We start from the raw sequence: 19,867 nt of genomic DNA on the forward strand, positions 1-19,867 counted from the left end.
TAGAGAAGAGATAAGAATTATAAAAGAAATGAAAAAAGAAAATTTCCCAGAACCAAAGAACATAAGTTTTTACGTTGAATGTAATCATGAAGTACCCAGCCCAATAAATAAAGCAAGACCTACCCAAAGGTGTATCAAATATTGAAATGTCAGAACACCAAGAAGAAAAAGATAAAATAAACTTCAGAGAGAAGAAACAGGTTATACACGAAGGTTCTGGAGTCTGATACTATCAGACTACAATTACCTGGAAGCTAGAACACAATTGATCCATGACTTCAAAATGAGGAAAAAGTATTTCCAACAGTGAATTTTATATCCAGCCAAACTATAAAATGTAAAGACAGAATAAAAGTCTATCTTTGTTTTCAGAGATTCACGATCTACAAAAATGTGCTTCCTATGGACTCTTTCTTAGGAAGTTAACTAAGACTATGTTCCACCAAATCAAAAAAAGAGGAAGACAGGAGATCCAAGAAAGAAAGGAATCAACACGGAAGAGAAGAGGAAGGAATTCCTAAGACAACAGTGAAAAAGAAATCCTAGGAAACAAGCTGTGCAGCAGGCCTATGAAACAAGTCCAGATCAGAGCAAGAGAAGTGAGCGTTCCCTGAAGGATGTAGCCAAGATTAAAATGGGTTTGAGAGGTAACTTGATATGGTTGACTATACCAGTAAGTTTGTGGCTGAGTTACTGTTAAGTGAAGAGTTAAGCAAACAAATAAAATGATGAAGTAACTGTTAATTCCAGGAAAAACAAAAACTTTAACAGGAAAAGAAATATAATCAGAGTCATAGTAAAATACCTGACTTAGTGGTGAATAATATTTACATAACTTTAAGGCTTTAAACTACGAGTACTTCATTTAATTAAAAATTTTGAAATAATTGGAAAGTTGGAGCAAGAGGAAGAAGAATCGTGTGAGAGAAAAGAGAGAAAATCCTCATCTTTCCTGGGAATAAAACAATAAACAATGTCTACAATTTTTAAGTGAAGAAAGCAGAGTGTAATCATGCTACTCAGAAATATGGGAATAAGAGCTAAAGAATATCTAGGAGTTGAATGGGACAGCTTCCAAAGACCAAGATTCAAAAGTGTGGAGGGATAGAGCAGGGAACTTCTTTGTTTTTATATAAACTATGACTTTTAAGACTATTCTATTTGTAACTCTGAAAAATAATTTTAAAAATTTGGATAGTAACCATTTTATTTTAAGATGATATATCTCATCTCACATTTAGCTAAAAATACATAAGAGCAAAACAAGAATGAGACATTTTTTAGTTTACTACCTTCTGGCATTTCTCCCTAGATGCCACTCCCCACCTCCCTTGGAAAAATAACTATGTAAATTTTCACAAACTTAAATAAATACATAAATTTTCATGGCTGTTCATCTTGGCTTATATAACTGCTGACAACATATAAAAAATTTGATCTGTTTCTTTCTCATAAATAATTAAATTATGCATGTGAGCATTTGAAACATATACCAATAACAACTACCAGGGCAAGTACAGGTTTATCTCAGGAGGGTTTTTGAAAAATGGAGAAAGGCCATTATTTGAGATGTGTGTTTCATGATTTTGGGGTCTACTATGGAGTTTGGCCTGTAAATGATTCACACATTCAATTTATTCATATAACACATCTTTACAAATCTCCTGTTTATAATCAAAACATCATGCTAAATTCTGAATTTCCTGAAATCTGTAACATTCTCATTTGCACGTAAAGGCCGTAAACACTCTAAAATGCTTAATCCAGCAGCATATATCTTAATCTGTTAACATTTGCAATCCTTTTTCAGGGCAAAATTCTAATTTGAACAATAGTATTTATTGCTTATGGATTGATATGGAGACCAAAATTACAAAAAACACCTAAATTCAACATTCTGAAGAAGCTTTCCACTATCTTTTCTAATTTTCCTCTTGTCCAAGAGTTGGATAAATATCATAATATTGTATCAGTGTACAAAGGTGGAAGGAGCTCCATCTTCTGCATTCTCAGGAAACCATACTTTCCAAGCAAGTATGAAAAATATAGCAATAAGAAAAAAACACTAGATAGTAAACTCCATGAAGGTATGAGCCCTTTCTCTTACTCACCATGGCATTACCAGTGCCAAACACAGTAGCCAGCAATGTACTTGGTACGGAAGTGTGTTAAATCAGTGAAGGAAACACTAGTTTGTAATTGTGTCTACCTTCTCTAACCAAGAGATACAAAAAGATTACATTCTATTAGGTATCAGGTATTTACATATCTGACTACGAAAGATCTGTCTTGTCAATTTTTGTATCCCCAGAGCCTAGAAAATGTTGAAAGACAAAAAACAAAAGAAAGAAAAAGAAAAAAAAAGCCCTCGTCAGGAACAGGTCAGAATAGGACCCAAATCCATTTTGTCACCAAAAAAACTTTCAGTCTTCTCCGTCCTCTCTGAAAATTGCACGTCCTTAAGAGAAGTCAATTCTAATTAGAAAAGTCACTTTTTCAGGAACAGGCACTTCCCACTCCATGCAAAGCGAGGCCAAGTTAACAAAACCGCAAAGACTTGGCTAATGCAAACACAAGCTAATTTATTATGATTGGCCCAAATTACCCACTTTTTTTTGCTGCCCAGGCCAATATCCACAACCGCACTGACGCCTCATGTAGGGCGAACGTTTTCACCAGTAGCTGGTGGGGAGCACAGTGTTTCTCAGCCAAAACCGAGGGAGACTGGAATTTGTGCAGTGTTGTCAGCCAAACACCTCGAGTAGATCCCAGCCTTTAACATCTGCATCTCCTAAGAAATTCCTTCCATTTTCCATATTACAAGCTGGGGAAACAAATCTCCTGAGCCCTTCAAGGACGAGCTCTTTGCCAAATACTACAACCACCGCCAACTCCCCATCCCCGACCGCAAGGCTGGGCCACACACGACCCAGCTCTAAAACGGCACAACCAAGCTGTCTGCCACCCGCCTAGCCTTTAAAGAAGCCGCGCGCGGTCGCGCTGCCCCAGAGTTCAACTTCCGGCCACATAGTGAGAGAATGTTTTCCTCCTGGCCACGCCCGCCACGCCCCGCCTTCCGAGCGCGAGCTCGGGCGGGCGGGCGCGCGGAAGGGGCGGGGCTGCGTGGGCCGCTGCTGCGCGGTTCGCCCTCACCCGGCGGCGCGCAGGCACGCCCAGAGCCGGTCCACAGCGCGGCGGCGCGCGCGCGCTCCCGGTGCCCTCCCCGGTGACGTGCCTGGCCGAGGCCGCGCAAGGGCGCTGTAGCAGCCAGTGCCGCTGTCATGGCGTCGGAGGCGCTGGCTGAGGAGAACCCGCCGCGGTCTCTTTAGAGCGAGGGGCGGGCGGCTGGGTATGGAGAGCGGCCCCGAGAGCCTGCAGCCGCTAGAAAACGGGGTGGCCGCCGGGCCAGCGCCAGGGACAGGTTCTCCGCAGGAAGGGCGACAGGAGACCGGGCTCGCCGCTGGGGATGGTCCTGGAGTATGGACGGCGGAGAGCGACGGCGGGAATGGGCAGGGGGCGGCGGCCGGCGGGAGGAGCCTCCCGAACTCGCTTTCTCCCGCCGGCTTGCCTCCGGTTCCCGGACTCCGTAGCCCCTTCTCGGGCTTGGACTTGAAGGAGAGCGATTCGGCGAGTCCTGCTGCCCAGAAGGCGCCTCTGGGAGGGCAGCACAAGGTGACCGCTTCCCCCGAGACAGCCGAGGCCGGAGCGGGCCATGGGTTGGGTCCGGCCGGAGACGCGGGTGCCCGCCCGGAACCCACCGGCACCTGCCGGGCAGAGTCGGCGGCCGTGGGCTCCGAGGAGCCCAGCAGCGCCGGCGGCCTCAGCAGCAGTTGCAGCGACCCGAGCCCTCCGGGGGAATCGCCGAGCATGGACTCCCTGGAGTCGTTCTCGAACCTGCATTCTTTCCCCAGTAGCTCCGAGTTCAATAGTGAGGAGGGAGCTGAGAACAGGGTCCCCGAGGAAGAGGAGGAGGAGGAGGGCGCGGCGGTGTTGCCCGGGGCCGTGCCTCTGTGCAGACAGGAGGAGGAGGAGGGGGAGTCAGCTCAGGTGCTGGCGGCCTCCAAGGACCGCTTCCCGGGACAATCTGTCTATCACATCAAGTGGATCCAGTGGAAGGAAGAGAACACACCCATCATCACCCAGAATGAGAATGGACCCTGCCCTTTGCTAGCCATCCTCAATGTTTTGCTTCTGGCCTGGAAGGTACATTCTGCAGCTTTCTATTTCCTAGACTTTTGGGGAGGGGAAAAACGAGGTGAGGGAGCTGCTGCATGTCAACTGATGGCTTCCTCCTTTCTTTCCTCATCATCAGTCCCCTTTTCTTGCGCGAAATTCATTCTGGGACTCCCTTGTTGAAAGAATATTCTATGTATATCAGAAAGCATTGCCGACAACCTCAGGTCTCTCTTGTAATGTTTAAATGAGCGTTCGACATTCAGTGGTGGTTGATAGACTTACAAACAATTAGCACTTAGAGCGTCCTAAACCCTAGGATTTTTTAAACTGTATTTTTCTATGTTATTTCCTTCTTACTGACTTTATCACATATTCAAAAGAGTGAAGAATTTGGGAAAATGACCCTCAGAAGTTACCATGAATCCATAATATCGGGGAGCAAGTTTTGATGGTTTTGTTTAGTCTATTTTCCAACTAGTGCTTGTTCCATTGGGTGTGGATACTTAAGGAAATGGTGATAGGGAAGATGTGGCCCCTTAGACAAATTCCATTTAAGGAAAAGCATTGGTCTGAAACCCAATTACCATATCTTCTTGGTTTTCAAAGATTGTATTTTCATTTTATGCATGATTTTTACTTGCCTCATTTCTTTGGATCTACTTAAATAGTTTGGCATTATTACTAACCACTCATCAGAATGTGTTAAGGGAGCTAAAACTGTAAAAACTAAAATAAGATATATCCAAAGTAAAGGAGCAAAAAAGAGAAGAGCCCTTCAAAAGTAAGTGTATTGAAGACTCGGAGTGAGTTACGTATAAATGAGGTGTCTTATTTAAGCTTGCAGTTGTAGGATGCTGAGAAGATGCATCTTATAGCACATATTTTATTTTCAAATTGATAATTGTGTCTATAGATACAATGTTCCCTAGAAAAAAATCTGGATTATTCTGACCAGTTAGGAATAAAATCAAGTAAAGGGAATAGTATTTATTACATGCCTTTGTCTTCCTGTTACTAGCAAGGGCTGATACAAAAGAAATAAGATTAGAAATCTTACCAATGTCTGGTACATAATGGCACTCAAATGTTTTGAGTGAAGACTGTGTCTGCTCTTGAAGAGCTGTCAAGCTATTTGGGGTTGCAGCGTTGACTTACTTGAAATTATTAAAGAACAATGCAAGACAATACACTGTAAATACTAGCTTATAGGAAACAGATTGAAATGCATTAGATATCCTAAAAGAGGAAATTTTCCTTTGGTCTGGCATGGTGCCAGAGAGCTTCATAGAATTTGTGGGTCTTGAACCAAGCTTTTAAGGAAAAGTAAAATTTAAAATAACAGGGAAATGGAATTCCTGGGAGAGGGAAGAGTATAAACAAAAGTGATGAGAGTAGAATGGATATTGTGTGTGTGTGTGTGTTTATTGGATGACAGAAGTGGTAAGTTCATGTTGGAGAATAATAGGAAATAAAATTGTGAAGGTGAAAAGAGCCACTTGATGAAGGCCCTGGAATGTCAGACTAGGGAGTTAGACTTGTAGGAAGGAATAATAATTTCTTTTAGGCTTTTCTCTCTTCTTAGTTTCTATATAGTACTCCAGAAGTTCAGAGGAAGGAGCAAATACTGTGGTCTGGAATATTTGGGCATAGACGGGCTTTGAGCTGACTCTTTGAAAGACATGGCTTCAAGTGAAGGATTAAACGTTTGGGTTCCTTGTATGTGTAAAGTACTAGAAATACAAAGACGAGTAAGATACACGTCTGCTCTCATTTAGCTCACTGTTAGTGGAGAGACAGACATATAAACAATAATTACAGTACAATGTGTAAAGTTCTAAATGTGCTATGGAATTACAGAGAAAGGGTAATTGAGAATGGGATGTGTCAGGGGAACCTATGAACTGGGTCTGAAGGATGAGCGAGAGAAGGTCTTCCAGGCAGAGGGCATAGTGTACGTATTCAAAGATGCTGAAGCAGGAAAAGGGTTGTTCTATCTGGGGACTCCAGCCTTGGTTGGAGTGTGGTGGAGGAGGGGAAGGATATGGCAATACCAGGAAATAAAATTGATAGGTTGGGTTAGACTGTGAATGAGCAGGCATGCTAATGAATTTGGAGATTATCTTATAAATCTGTGGTTCTTAGCCTTCTTTCTGCCTCCAGGCTATTTCTGCACACAAAAATTACTCATCAGTAATCATCAATGATTGATAGGGAGACAGATTAAAAGAAGTAAGGTTGGATAGAGCAGTGTTCTCAGAGTAAGCCAAAGCTTTTAGAGGTCAAAACTGTTTTCATAATAATACTAAGATGTTATTTGTCTTTTTCACTCTCATTCTCTCACAAGTGTCAGTGGAGTTTTCCAGGCTGCATGATGTGTGATGACATCATTGCTCTGACAGTTAGTGAAATGTGTGCTTTTGTATTCTTGTGATTGAAATTTTTCTCAGTTTTCATTTCCAGTCTAGTAACTATTGATAGATATAACCCACATGGACAAAAGCTCTTTGGGGTCCTCAATAATTTTTAGGACTGTAGAGGGTCCTGAGAGCAAAAAGTTTGAGAAATGCTGTAGTAGAGAAAAATAGTAAATAGGATATGAAGGTAGTTGTCAGATATCAGAGGACTCGTCACTAGGGTGTTTAGACTTTATATATAGCTGATGATAGGGAGCTATTATAAATTACTGGACAGAGGAACGACATGATGAAAGTGATCTTTTGGGGCCTGCCCCGGTGGCCTAGTGGTTAAGTTCTGCCTGCTCTGCTTTGGCAGCCTAAGTTCGATTCCCAAGCAAGGACCTACACCACTCATCTATCAGTGGCCATGCTCTGACGGCGGCTCACATACCAAATAGAGGAAGATTGGCAACAAGTGTTAGCTCAGGGCGAATCTTCCTCAGAAAAAAAAAAAAGTGGTCTTTTTGTTTGAGATTAGACTAGAGGTAAGATTGTAGTGAGTGTAGCAGGAAGAATTGATGAGAATAGCTCTTTTGGATGGGGAATTCTTTGCCCCTTTGATGAAGATAATGTCACAGCCTAAATGATGAATTGATCACTAACAGGACATAGGAAATGAAGGAGATGACACCACTTTTTGTAATCTGGGTAATACAGATTGCTTGGGTCATTCAAAAGCTAGAGAAGGTGTTTTAGGTGGGAAAGTTGATGTCAAAGTTTGGTTGTGTCAGGTTGGAAATGTCTGATAGTGGGACATAAAAATATAAATGTTCATTATGACTTTAGAAGCAGGGCTGGGTCTCAGGAAAGAGGTCAAAATTATAGAGAAAATTGAATTGGGCAATTATTGCATAGATATAAGTATGGTAGCTAAAATGAATCTCCATGGAGAGTGGTGAGCAATAATTCTCAACTTTTTTCCATCCCAATATATGTGAGAAACTACAAATTGCCAGCATAAACATCCTCCCTGTATTTCCCCACTCCCTCTTCCACCCCATTCTCCAGTAGACATAGAGAAAACAGAGGAATAAAGATTAAACTTGGTGGCGGGAGGGGAATGCTAAGCATTAAGGGTGACAGAGTGTAAAAGAAACCATTATAGGCACAATTTGAGATGTGAATGAGAACTAGAAATAGGACAATGTCATGATAGTAGTCTGGGAGAGAGACTATAATAAAAAAGTGGTCAGTTACCACTGTCAAATGCAACAGCATCAATGGAGTAGGAAGATGGAGTAGGAAAGATTTTGCCCAAAATGACAGATGTGAGGACAAGATCACTGAAAAGTCGGGATAATATAGGCTCCTCAGACTAGGTGTTAAAATTCTCTACAGAGGAAAGGAACAACAATCTCATTTTCTGAAGTAATGGAAGGAATGGGACAAGGAAGATGCAGAGACAAAGTCATGTTAAGATAGAAAAGCAGATGGAAATTGAGGCCTCATCGTCCTTTTTGGCAGAATAACTGTTGACCTCATTGGTAATAACTATTGAACTTGTCAGTAATTAAGAAGGAGAGAGGTTGTAAAGCATTGAGAGGTGGGTTTTGTGAGAAAAGTACATTGTATTTTAAAGAAGTTCTAATTTCACTGGAGATTATGCCTAGGAATTTGAGCTATAAGTAGAAAGTAATAAGTGGCAATGGGTAAGTTGGGGTATTCTTTAAAAACTTTTAGTATATCAATTTTACTTTGTTTTTGGTTTTTCCCTAGTATTTCTCTTATATCTGGAAATAGGAGCAGGAAGAATGGCTGGTTAGGGTAATCAGGGATTGGGCTTTCAAGGGTTAATTCATGGAGCGTCAAAGGAATTAGAGTTGAAAGTGAAACAGTTGATCATCTCTTTTGGGGGAGGATGAAGTAATGAGAAAAATCAATAAATTGAACATATCGGGAGGATTTGAGTGATTCAAAGGAAGTAAGTGCCATGGTTCTGGATGGGAGATGACAGTTAAAATTATCAAACAGGCTAAGTACCAAGTTGGAAATGTTGGAGTTTTCATGGAGAGTAGGTGATCATTCATAATCTCTAAAATAGTTGAGCTGTGATAATCCAACAAACCAAGAAAGAAGGAAATCTATTCATTCAGTTTAATTCAAGCTGAAATTTCTAATTCTGTTTAACTGACACCAGGTAAATTTACCTACATTTATGTCTTGGAATACATTTTCTTTTTTTTTTTTTTTTAATTTTTATTTATTGCAGTAACATTGGTTTATAACATCGTATAAATTTCAGGTGTACATCATTATACTCGTATTTCTGCATAGATTACATCATGTTCACCACCCAAATACCAATCACAACCCATCGCGACACACATGTGCCAAATTATCCCTTTCGCCCTCCCCCCTCCCCCCTTCCCCTCTGGTAACCACCAATCCAATCTCTGTCTCTATGTGTTTGTTTCTTGTTGTTATTATCTACTACTTAATGAAGGAAATCATACGGTATTTGACCTTCTCCCTCTGACTTATTTCGCTTTGCATAATACCCGAAATGTCCATCCATGTTGTCACAAATGGCTGGATTTCATCGTTTCTTATGGCTGAGTAGTATTCCACTGTGTATATATACCACATCTTCTTTATCCATTCGTCCCTTGGTGGGCACTTAGGTTGCTTCCAAGTCTTGGCTATTGTGAATAACGCTGCAATGAACACAGGGGTGCATGTATCTTTATGCAATGGTGTTTTCAAGTTCTTTGAATAAATACCCAGCAGTGGAATAGCTGGATCATATGGTAGTTCTATCCTTGATTTTTTTGAGGAATCTCCATACTGTTTTCCGTAGTGGCTGCACCAGTTTGCACTCCCACCAGCAGTGTATGAGATTTCCCTTCTCTCCACATCCTCTCCAACACATGTTGTTTCCTGTCTTGTTAATTATAGCCGTTCTGATGGGCGTGAGGTGATATCTCATGGTAGTTTTGATTTGCATTTCCCTGATAGTTAATGATTTTGAACATCTTTTCATGTGTCTGTTGGCCATCTGTATATATTCTTTGGAGAAATGTCTGTTCAGGTCTTTTGCCCATTTTTTAATTGGGTTGTTAGTTTTTTTGTTGTTGAGATGCATGAGTTCTTTATATATTTTGGAGATTAAGCCCTTATCAGATGTATGGTTTGCAAATATCTTGTCCCAATTTTAGGTTGTCTTTTCGTTTTGTTGATGGTTTCCTTTGCTGTGCAGAAGCTTTTCAGTTTGATGTAGTCCCATTTGTTTATTTTTTCTATTGTTTCTCTTGCCCGGTCAGACATGGTGCTTGAAAATATGTTGCTAAGACCGATGTCGAAGAGCGTACTGCCTATATTTTCTTCTAGAAGTTTCATAGTTTCAGATCTTACATTCAAGTCTTTAATCCATTTGGAGTTAATTTTTGTGTATGGTGTAAGGTAAGGGTCTACTTTCATTTTTTTGCATGTGGCTATCCAGTTTTCCCAACACCATTTGTTGAAGAGACTTTCTTTTCTCCATTGTATGTTCTTGGCTCCTTTGTCAAAGATTAGCTGTCCATAGATGTGTGGGTTTATTTCTGGGCTTTCGATTCTATGCCATTGATCTGTGTGTCTGTTTTTGTGCCAGTACCATGCTGTTTTGGTTACTATAGCTTTGTAGTATATTTTGAAATCAGGGAGTGTGATACCTCCAGCTTTGTTCTTTTTTCTCAGGATTCCTTTAGCTATTCAGGGTCTTTTGTTGTTTGGAATACATTTTCATTTTGCTTCTTTACTTTAGACTATATTTCGTGTTTTTTTATAGTTTTTCCTTACTCTTTCATTTTATCTATCAAAAACAATGCCATTTATAGGTATATTTGAGGGCGGCGACCCATTTAATTATATGTGTTTATAAATATTAACAAGTCAGAAGATATACAAAATTCTGTTCCTGATGATACTGACCTTATGTTATAAATGTTCAAGTTGAGTGATGGTACTTTGAAGTTCATTATGCTATTATTTTTCTACTTTTGCATGTAATTTATTTGCATTATAAAACATATTTTAAAGTTTCTGCCTTAGTATTTTTATGTTGATGAAGGTATTACTTTAATAATAGAGGGAGTCCCTGTTTTGTCATACTTTTGTTTTCTTATAGAAAGTATGTTATAGGTTCTGAGGTCCACACGCTCAAAAAAACATATATAACTTATATTGTACATTGTGATAGAGGACATATAATATTGTAATGTCTAATCTGTATCATTTTAGTAAAAGTACTGTTCTGATTTAAGATGCTGGAAGCACATCTCCTCTCCTTTCTAGCCCTTTTGGGTAGGAAATTCTTTTCCCCTCTCCTTCTTTGCTTAATAGGAGCTGAGACCATCTCCTACTCCAAGTCAAGGTAGGAATGCCAGGGTTCTGAAGCAAGGTTTTTTACCTTAAGCTGGTTCCTCCAGACGTTATACCTAGAAACTGTAAAATTAGGATTGATACATTTGACTCTGTAAAAAAAACAAAAAAGGCAAAAAGATGGCTGTCCCCACCTCTCAAAAAAACCCCACCAGGAACTAAATCAAACACGTATCACAAACTGAGGGAACTTTTTGTCAGATTATGTGTCTAAGGGCTAATTTCTTAGTTTACAAAGAGCCCTTATAAATTAGAAAGAAAAATATGGGAAACTCAATAGCAAAATTAGCAAAAGGCCATTAACAGAAAATTCAAAGTTTAAGTGGACATATCCTCTGTCTCATTATCACCTGCAGAGTGAGGCACCGTGAAGGGTGAACCTCTTGCCAGCTATGAGTTTTTGCTCTAGTTCTCCCTTCTTCCTTGATGGCTTTTCTTTTATTGATTGATTGATTGATTGATTCATTCATTCATTCATTCATTCGCCCCAAAGCCCCAGCAGATTGTTGTATGTCATAGCTGCACATCCTTCTAGTTGCTGCATGTGGGACGCGGCCTCAGCATGGCCAGAGAAGCGGTGCGTCGGTGCGCGCCCAGGATCCAAACCCGGGCCACCAGCAGCGGAGTGCACTTAACCGCTAAGCCACAGGGCCGGCCCCTTTGATGGCTTTTCTTTTCTCATACCTTTTCACAGACACCTCTTCTTGATTCTGACTAGGTTTTACTTTTATGTTTTTAATTTCCTGACTTGCAGGAACATTGCAATCACACAAATTTTCTCATATTCCCCTTTTCCTAAAGTAGGCACAAAGCTCTTTTGAGGTTTTCCAAATGTGTTTATTACTTATAAAAATGGGAAAACAGATGGTGAGCCAATGATTCCATTTTAGCTTCTGCTCACCCTGTTTTTTAATATAGATCCTGTAAGAAGAGATTAACACTTCACACAATGGTGGAGTTTTGTTTACACAACAGATGCAAGTGACACTTCTGAGGCTTTCATTTCCAGTCTCTCCTAAGAATTAGGTTTGGTGGAGTATCTCTGGATTTGTGAGATAAAGTGGATGAGGGCTGATGATATCTCCTCTCCCCTTGCTATGAGAAGTCCTTCAGTGGAAAACCTTCCCATTCCCCATCCACCCTTGTCTGTGTTGAGTCCCAGGTGAAGGACATTTGAACACGGGTGGTACCAACAATCATAGGGCTTTGAATAATAGTAAGTACTCAATTATTTTTGTCTGGATACTATGCTAATTATATGCATTTTCTCTTTTAATTTTCTCAACCGCATCATGAAATTCTTATGTAGCTATTGTTCCTATTTTACATATATAGAAAATTGAGGTGCATAAAGTTTAAATAACTTGCTCAAGGTAAGATTATCACCCACTCCAGAACCTGAGCTCTTACGCGGGATATTTGGTTGGGAAGTTAAAATTCAAGATACCGGTAAGACTGGTAGATAGCAGTTCTGAGACAAAGTAGGATGGAAGAGCCAATGATAAAGTTAGAGAAGCAGAAATAGACTTCATGATTCCTTAAAACCAATCCTGGGGATTTGGTACCAGCTGCTCTTTATATAGAATTCTTCTGTTTTCAGCACCCTATGCTTTATCTCATGTCTTCTGAATTATCTGACCCTTCCAATTTCAGAGCCTTTCTTGGGTTCCGTGGTGAATGAGCTTGCCTTTACCATCATAGTTTATTAAATACATTCTTTGATATTTTCAATAATTAGTAACTTCTATCCCTATTACCCTAGTTCAGGCCACCTTCATCTCTCACCTGGACTACTTCAGTAGCCTTCTAACTGGTCTCTTGTCTTACCCTATTACCGTCTATCTTTCAAGCAATTAATGTACAAGTTTCACTGTCAGTTTTTCTTTGGGTAGATTTTTTTCAGCATGGTAAGCTTGCTGAGCTTCTTAAATATAAGTCCAGTGAATTTTGAGCTGAAGATGTCTTCTTTTACTAGTAAATCTTTTACTGGTAAATTTCACTGTAACAACATTCTTCATTGCTCTAACCCTTTGAATTGCATATAAAATAGGACATTCTTGAAAGTCTAACATATGTGAATGTATCTGCACTTTCTGATAGTTTTAAATATTTTTAAATAGGCCCCAGTATTACTCTGAGGATGGGGTCTAAATTATGATAAAAATTGATGGTGAAAGTGTTTCAAATAGGACTTTCTCAGTTGAAGGTCATCTCTTATAAAATTTTCCTGATTTGAGATACTCATGGCAAGTAGAAAGTCAGTTAAATTTACTGAAAAGTCTGAATTTTAGTATTTTTAAGTACAGTAATTATTCTTAATGATAAATGAATAGTACATATAAGAAATTAGAATATAAAGCATGATGTATAATAGCTTGTAATACCTAATTTTATTTGCCAGAGCTAGAATTTAAAGGCATGTTGAAATAATCTTTAGATTTTTTAGTCTTTTTTTTTTTTTTTTTTTGTGAGGAAGATCAGCCCTGTGCTAACATCTGCCAATCCTCCTCGTTTTTGCTGAGGAAGACTGGCCCTGGGCTAACATCCGTGCCCATCTTCCTCCACTTTATATGGGACGCTGCCGCAGCATGGCTTGACAAGCGGTGCATCAGTGCGCGCCCGGGATCCGAACCTGCGAACCCCGGGCCGCTGCAGCAGAGCGCATGCACTTAACCGCTTGTGCCACCGGGCCAGCCCCAGATTTTTTAGTCTTTATTTTGAAAAAAAGCTATATTTCTTCCCTTTGATTCCCATTAATAATACTTTAAATATTTTCAAAAAAGTGATTTCTTTATAATTTCAACTAAAAAAATCGTGAATACTATATGATTTACTGCATATTCAAAATTAGTGAAATTTGAACTAAGAAGAAATTACATTATTTAGTTGGTCCATTTTATCATAAGTAATGCAAAAATAGACTGCAGCACCGGAATCAAATAATTCATGTACAAATTAAGAATGATTGTCTCCTGAGTTCCATCATCCTCTCCATCTTCCACTTTTCATTGGTCACAAAGTTCTGTCAATTCTTCATTTAAAATATATTTCAGATGATGTTTTACATAAGATTTCACTGAAAGTATTTTGCTGTTTTTTTTTTTTTTTTCTGAGGAAGACTGGCCCTGGGCTAATATCCGTGCCCATCTTCCTCCACTTTATATGGGACGCCGCCACGGCATGGCTTGCCAAGCAGTGCGTCGGTGCGCGCCCCAGATCCGAACTGGCGAACCCTGGGCCGCCGCAGCGGAGCAAGCACACTTAACCGCTTGCGCCACCAGGCCAGCCCCATATTTTGCTGTTTTTAAAAGTCTGTAAATACTGGTATAATGGAAAGGGTAATTGACTTTGGACTCAGATCTCAGCTTACGTCACATCTCTGCTACTTTGGACAAATTAACTTTTTAATGCCTTATTACCTTCTTTGAATGAAGATAATAATGCCTGCTTCATAGTATTGTTGTAGATTAAAGGTAACATGCAAATTGAATGGCAATTAGTAGAAGTTTTTTCTTGACTTTCCTAAAGAGCAGAGACTGACAAATATTCATTTTTTTATCTCCTCAAGTATCTCCCTAACATTAAAGAGATATTAGAATTCGAATTGTGTATTTCTTGAGTACTTATTAATTGACATTCTAATTAAATGTTTAATAATATTCTTTGGCAGGTCATTTTTGTACTTACCATCACCTATATAAACTACTTCTTATTTCTTAGTTATTACTCAGTCCCTTGCATTTCTCTCCCCCCTTAGAATATCAAATCATAGGTATCAAAATCTTGGCATATCGCTTTTGGCATATTTTATATTCCTGTTTAAGATTTTATCAACACTTTAAAGAGAAGTTTTGTTTTAATTTTTGGCCTCGCTTGAGTCTATTCTCAAATACACTTCACTCTTCATATGGCTAAGAATTACAGAATAACTGGGCTGAATTCTTGAGGTTTTACCCTATAGTTGAATAGTTGGAGTTAGAGTAGCTATTTCCTTTTGTTAATTTAAATATTCTTGCTGTGCTTATATTATTAATTTGCTCAGGAAATCTAGTCAATACAATAAAATCTTATTTGTAGTATAGGACAAAATTTATTTTCCTAGATAATAAAAACGTCATTTTATTTAGACACTATTAATTTGGCACTATGTGTTAATACGTCTAAATTAGCACATAGTTAATTTAGAGGCTTTGCTGACATTTTAGGAAGAATATTTAAACTACTTAAGAGAGTACCTTTCTTTTTTTTTTTTTTTTTAAAGATTTTATTTATTTATTTTTCCCCCAAGGCCCCAGTAGATAGTTGTATGTCGTAGTTGCACATCCATTCTAGTTGCTGTATGTGGGACGCGGCCTCAGCATGGCCGGAGAAGCGGTGTGTCGGTGCTCGCCCGGGATCCGAACCCGGGCCGCCAGCAGCGGAGCGCACGCACCCAACCGCTAAGCCACGGGGCCGGCCCCTGGAGAGTACCTTTCAAGTACCCTTGTATACATTAAAGTACTCATTTACTTATAAACAATATGTTATAGATTATTACTAAAAGAGTACCACCTGAGAACCTAGGTCACGCTTCATTTTTTTTAATTGTAACATTTAAAATTAAGAAATTCAGATAGAATGCCACAGTTTTTAATTCTATATTCTTAGCTAGCTATCCCATAAGCTGTTTCTTCTTTAATAAAATCTAAAGAGACAAAGGAGTAAAAGTCTTAGGATCATTAACAAAACCTTTGAGGTGATGGTGGTAGAGGAAAGCAAAAAGAGAAGCAAGCTTTCAGGAAGATCATTTTGTGGTTTAAAAAAAAATTAAGAGCCAGCTCTGATGGTCCAGTGGTTAAAGTTCTGCACTCTCTGCCTCAGTGGCCCGGGTTCATTTCCTGGTCGCAGAACCACACCACCTGTTTGTCAGTTTCTGTGCTATGGCTGCGGCTCACATAGAAGAACTAGAAGGACTTACAACTAGGATATAGAACCATGCACTGGGGTTTGGGGGAGAAGGAAAAAAAAGAGGAAGATTGGCAACAGATGTCAGCTCAGGGCGGATCTTACCCTGCAAAAAAAAAAGAAAAAAAAAATTAAGATCTGTTGATGGCTCCAAAGTATTAGTGGGAGGCAGGCATTTCTTCACTGTTATACTCTTTTGTCTCTAGTTTTAATGAACATCCAGAGTATTTTATTGGCTAAGATTCAGGAAATGAATATACCACTAAATATGCTTGTGAATAAGTCAGTTAAGATACTTGTGTATTTGTTGTCCCACTTCTAAAATCAGTATAGAGGTAGTCATTTCCTATTTCAAATGTTTAAAGCAAGACATGGTAGACAGTTGTTGTTATTTGGAAATTTCAAGGCTAAACCCTGAAATCCTCTGTTTGTAGAAATTTAGGATTGCAGAATGTATTTCCCAAATACATTTACTTGTTAGTGCCTTGGTTTCTTATTTTGACAGTTTTATATTAGGACTACTACATTAACCAAAGCAGAAGATAAGCTATTTGCTTATGGAATTTTCTGGTGAATATATTTCTGCAGTGAATCTGTCTGGAATAAAATAATGTATAGGTCTTATTTTATTTAAGAAACATTGTTAGTGTGAATGGGACTTTCAGATTGGTCTGACAGTTTTTCAAAGTATAAACGTTCACAGTGAATGTAAACTACTGGGTTAAATATCAGACCTTCAAAAGTGGTACTGAAACACCTTAATAAAATATTATATAATAACAGTTAAAATTATCTAAAGCAGAAATCAGCAAACTTTTCCTGTAAAGGACCAGATAGTAAATATTTTAGGCTTTCTGGGCCATGTGGTCCCTGTTGCAAAGATTCATCTCTGCTGTTGTGGTGCAAAAGCAGCCAAAGACAACACATAAACAAATGAGAATGGCTGTGTTCCAATAAAACTTTATTTAGAAAAACAGGCAGGGGACCATGATTTGCCAATGAATTTCAGTTAAAAAATACACCATATATGGAAACACTCTGTACTTTCTGCTCAATTTTCTGTAAACCTAAAACTATTCAAAAAAAATAATGAAGTCTATTACAATTTTTTTTTAAATGTGTCACAGAAAATAAAAATAATTTAGAATCAAGTAATGATCAAAACTTCCATGTCATCTCTTGGTTTTCACTGAGTGATAAATCCACTGGATGACTAGATCATAAGCATCAACTGTCATGTATGCTCTCAGAGGGTCTCAAACTGTTCTGTTTTATAGGGATCTTTTTTAGGTCTTATTTTATTTGTTGATTAAAACAAACAAAAAATTGTGACATGTGATTACCACATGTAGTAACACAAACACCCAGAGCACCTTCTTCAACACTTGGGGGAATTGTTGGAGAAATTGCTGATTTAAATGATTTCCTTGGTTGAACAGAAAATAATTCCTGAAAAATAATTCCAGAAGAATGTTTAGTTATGTTGCTATTCTCCTATCATTGATATATTACTTTGTTTGAGTTTCCATCCTACAGTATTTATTTTTCTCCTATTCTATGAATATACCACAAAGCATACTTTTGAATAGGTCAGTTAAAATATTTACAATCATTGGCTGTAATATCTGTGTAACCAACATGACAATTAATTTGAAAAATTAATTTAGACTAGTGTTATGCAGCCGAATTAACTTTATAAACTTAAATATGACTATAATGTATGTACCTACTTTTAACCTTTTCGTTGTAAAATATAACACATACAGAAAAGTGTATAAACCAGAGATGTCCAGTTTAACAAGTTATAAAGCAAACATCAGTGGAACTACCATGCAAGTCAAGAAATAGAGCATTGCCAGCACCCCAGAAGCCTCTTATATGCCCCTTTCCAACTATAATTCCTCATCCCTAGGGCTAAGCATAATCCTGGTTTTTATAGTATCCATTTCCTTACTTTTCTTTATAGTTTTATCACCAAGTGTGCAGCTCTAAACAATGTAGTTTAATTTTGCCTGTTTTTAAACTTTGCAAGTGAAATTGTACAGTGTGAATTCTTCAGTATATGACTAATATTTTAATACTGTATTCATTTTAGCCATTCAATGATAAAAATAGCCAACGTAGACTAAGTAATGGAATATTGAGCTGTATTCAAGCCGGTCTTCAGTAAAACTGCTCCGTGGGTGACCTGTCACAACACATTTGGTTCCTCTTCCTGCCCTTTAACCACATTTTCTATCATGCAGGACATTGTTGCATGTACCTAATTACGATCATGGTGGGTGATGAAAGGCATAGCACTTTGGCTTTGAAAATGGATTTCTCAATGTCTCTATGAGATCTTGTATCACCCCGTAAATTTTATGGTGATAGGATTAACTTGGTTATATTTTATAAAGATTAGTTATAAAGGTTTTAATAATGTGAATGTTAATGTATACATATAGTAGATACATATATGCACATACATACTTTTGTTTCTGACTGAAGAAACACTTTAATCACCTAAATCATTTGATTTTATAGAAAAAATACTTTGTTTTTCAGGTGAAACTTCCACCGATGATGGAAATCATAACTGCTGAACAACTGATGGAATATTTAGGTTAGTGTTGAAAAGTGGATGATTTTTATCTCTTTCAAAATAAAACAAAGTTTTCAAAGCTAATATATTACCAAATCTCACCTTTCTGAAGTGCTGTGATATAATCTATTTTAAAATTACAATTTGAATCTCTTAATTAAAAAATTTTATCGGTATGCTACTGTTCTTGGATGTTAAAGCCTTCTTTCTTTCTTTCTTCGAAGCCTTCTTTCTGACCAGCATTAAAATTCTGTAATATAAATAAGGACACTGGGTGACATCTAGAAAACAACAAGATACATATTAATTTCAATAAATTGCAGAATGAGAAATGGCATGGAAACTCTGACCTTGCATGTAGGAAGTGTTAAAAAATATTACATAGACTTGAATTAAAGACCCAGGAGATGATTTAGAGCGGTGCAACCCAGAGTATGATTCCTGGGCCTATGCCAGTCTATGAAATGTTAGTTACCAGTCTGCAGTGAGATTGGGGCTTGTACCAGAATGTAAAACATTTACATTAGTAAGCACATTGTTTAGTTCATCTGAAATTTTTTCAGAGCAGAGTTTTCTTGATGAAGGAAGCAGTGTATTGAATTGCATTCTTACTCAAGCTTCTTATTTCAAAACAGACCAGTAGTAATACACAGTTTGCAGACCAGCTGCATTGAGTAGCACTTGTTTACAGAGCAGGTAGTTGTATATATCACATTGTGGTCTTATACACTTTAGCAAATAAAAATTCATATATTTATGCTATTACCAAATAGGAAATCTTAATCCATATTCTTACAGTTTTTTAGTAATTAAATTTTTATTTAAAAAAATTTTTGTCAACTGATTAGTTTGTCTACACCATTCCAGACAACTAGCCAACTGATTTTTTGTGAGATGTAGGTTTAGTGAAGTAATTGAGATTGAAGCTTTTGGAAGATCCTTTTCTTTATGTACGTAATATCATTTAATCTCATTCACTGGCTAGGGAACCTCATAGTTATGGGTAGGTTGCTTGACTACCTAGATATCTGGAAATAGAATTTCTATTTATACCTCTTTTAGTCTAGCTTAGTGATTCTTAAACTTTGTGATTTCTAAATTATATTTCATGGGGAAGGCTGAAATATGTTTGGTGCTTTTGAGGAACAGCCAGAATTGACTGCCAAAGAGTATGCAAAGGGGAAGTAGTAGGAGATGAGATTAGAGAGGTAATGGGGTCAGATCATATAGGCCCCTGTAGGCTGTTATAGCAACTTTGACTTTTGCTGTGAGTGAGTTGGGAAGCCATTAGAGGATTTTGAACAGAGGACTAATGTGATCTGACTTTTAATTTAACAAGAATTCTCTG

At 38.2% G+C, this 19,867-nt stretch overlaps 1 protein-coding gene across 2 annotated transcripts in view; it reads left to right on the forward strand.

Annotated features, from left to right (window-relative positions):
• Window positions 1-3,266: 3,266 nt before the first annotated feature.
• Window positions 3,267-19,867, forward strand: part of MINDY2 (MINDY lysine 48 deubiquitinase 2) — a 66,961-nt gene continuing 50,360 nt past the window's right edge. Inside the window, exons 1-2 of one of the 2 annotated variants that reach the window (XM_014780775.2) lie at window positions 3,267-4,203; window positions 18,483-18,540. In XM_014780775.2, coding sequence (XP_014636261.1) covers window positions 3,352-4,203; window positions 18,483-18,540 — 910 coding nt within the window. In that variant the 5' untranslated portion in view covers window positions 3,267-3,351. The remainder of the gene's footprint in view (window positions 4,204-18,482; window positions 18,541-19,867) is intronic. The other variant, XM_004421630.3, reaches the window with a different exon arrangement.

The sequence above is a fragment of the Ceratotherium simum genome, chromosome 3 (assembly GCF_057802395.1).
Source record: "Ceratotherium simum simum isolate JZ-2026a chromosome 3, ASM5780239v1, whole genome shotgun sequence".
Taxonomy (NCBI): domain Eukaryota; kingdom Metazoa; phylum Chordata; class Mammalia; order Perissodactyla; family Rhinocerotidae; genus Ceratotherium; species Ceratotherium simum.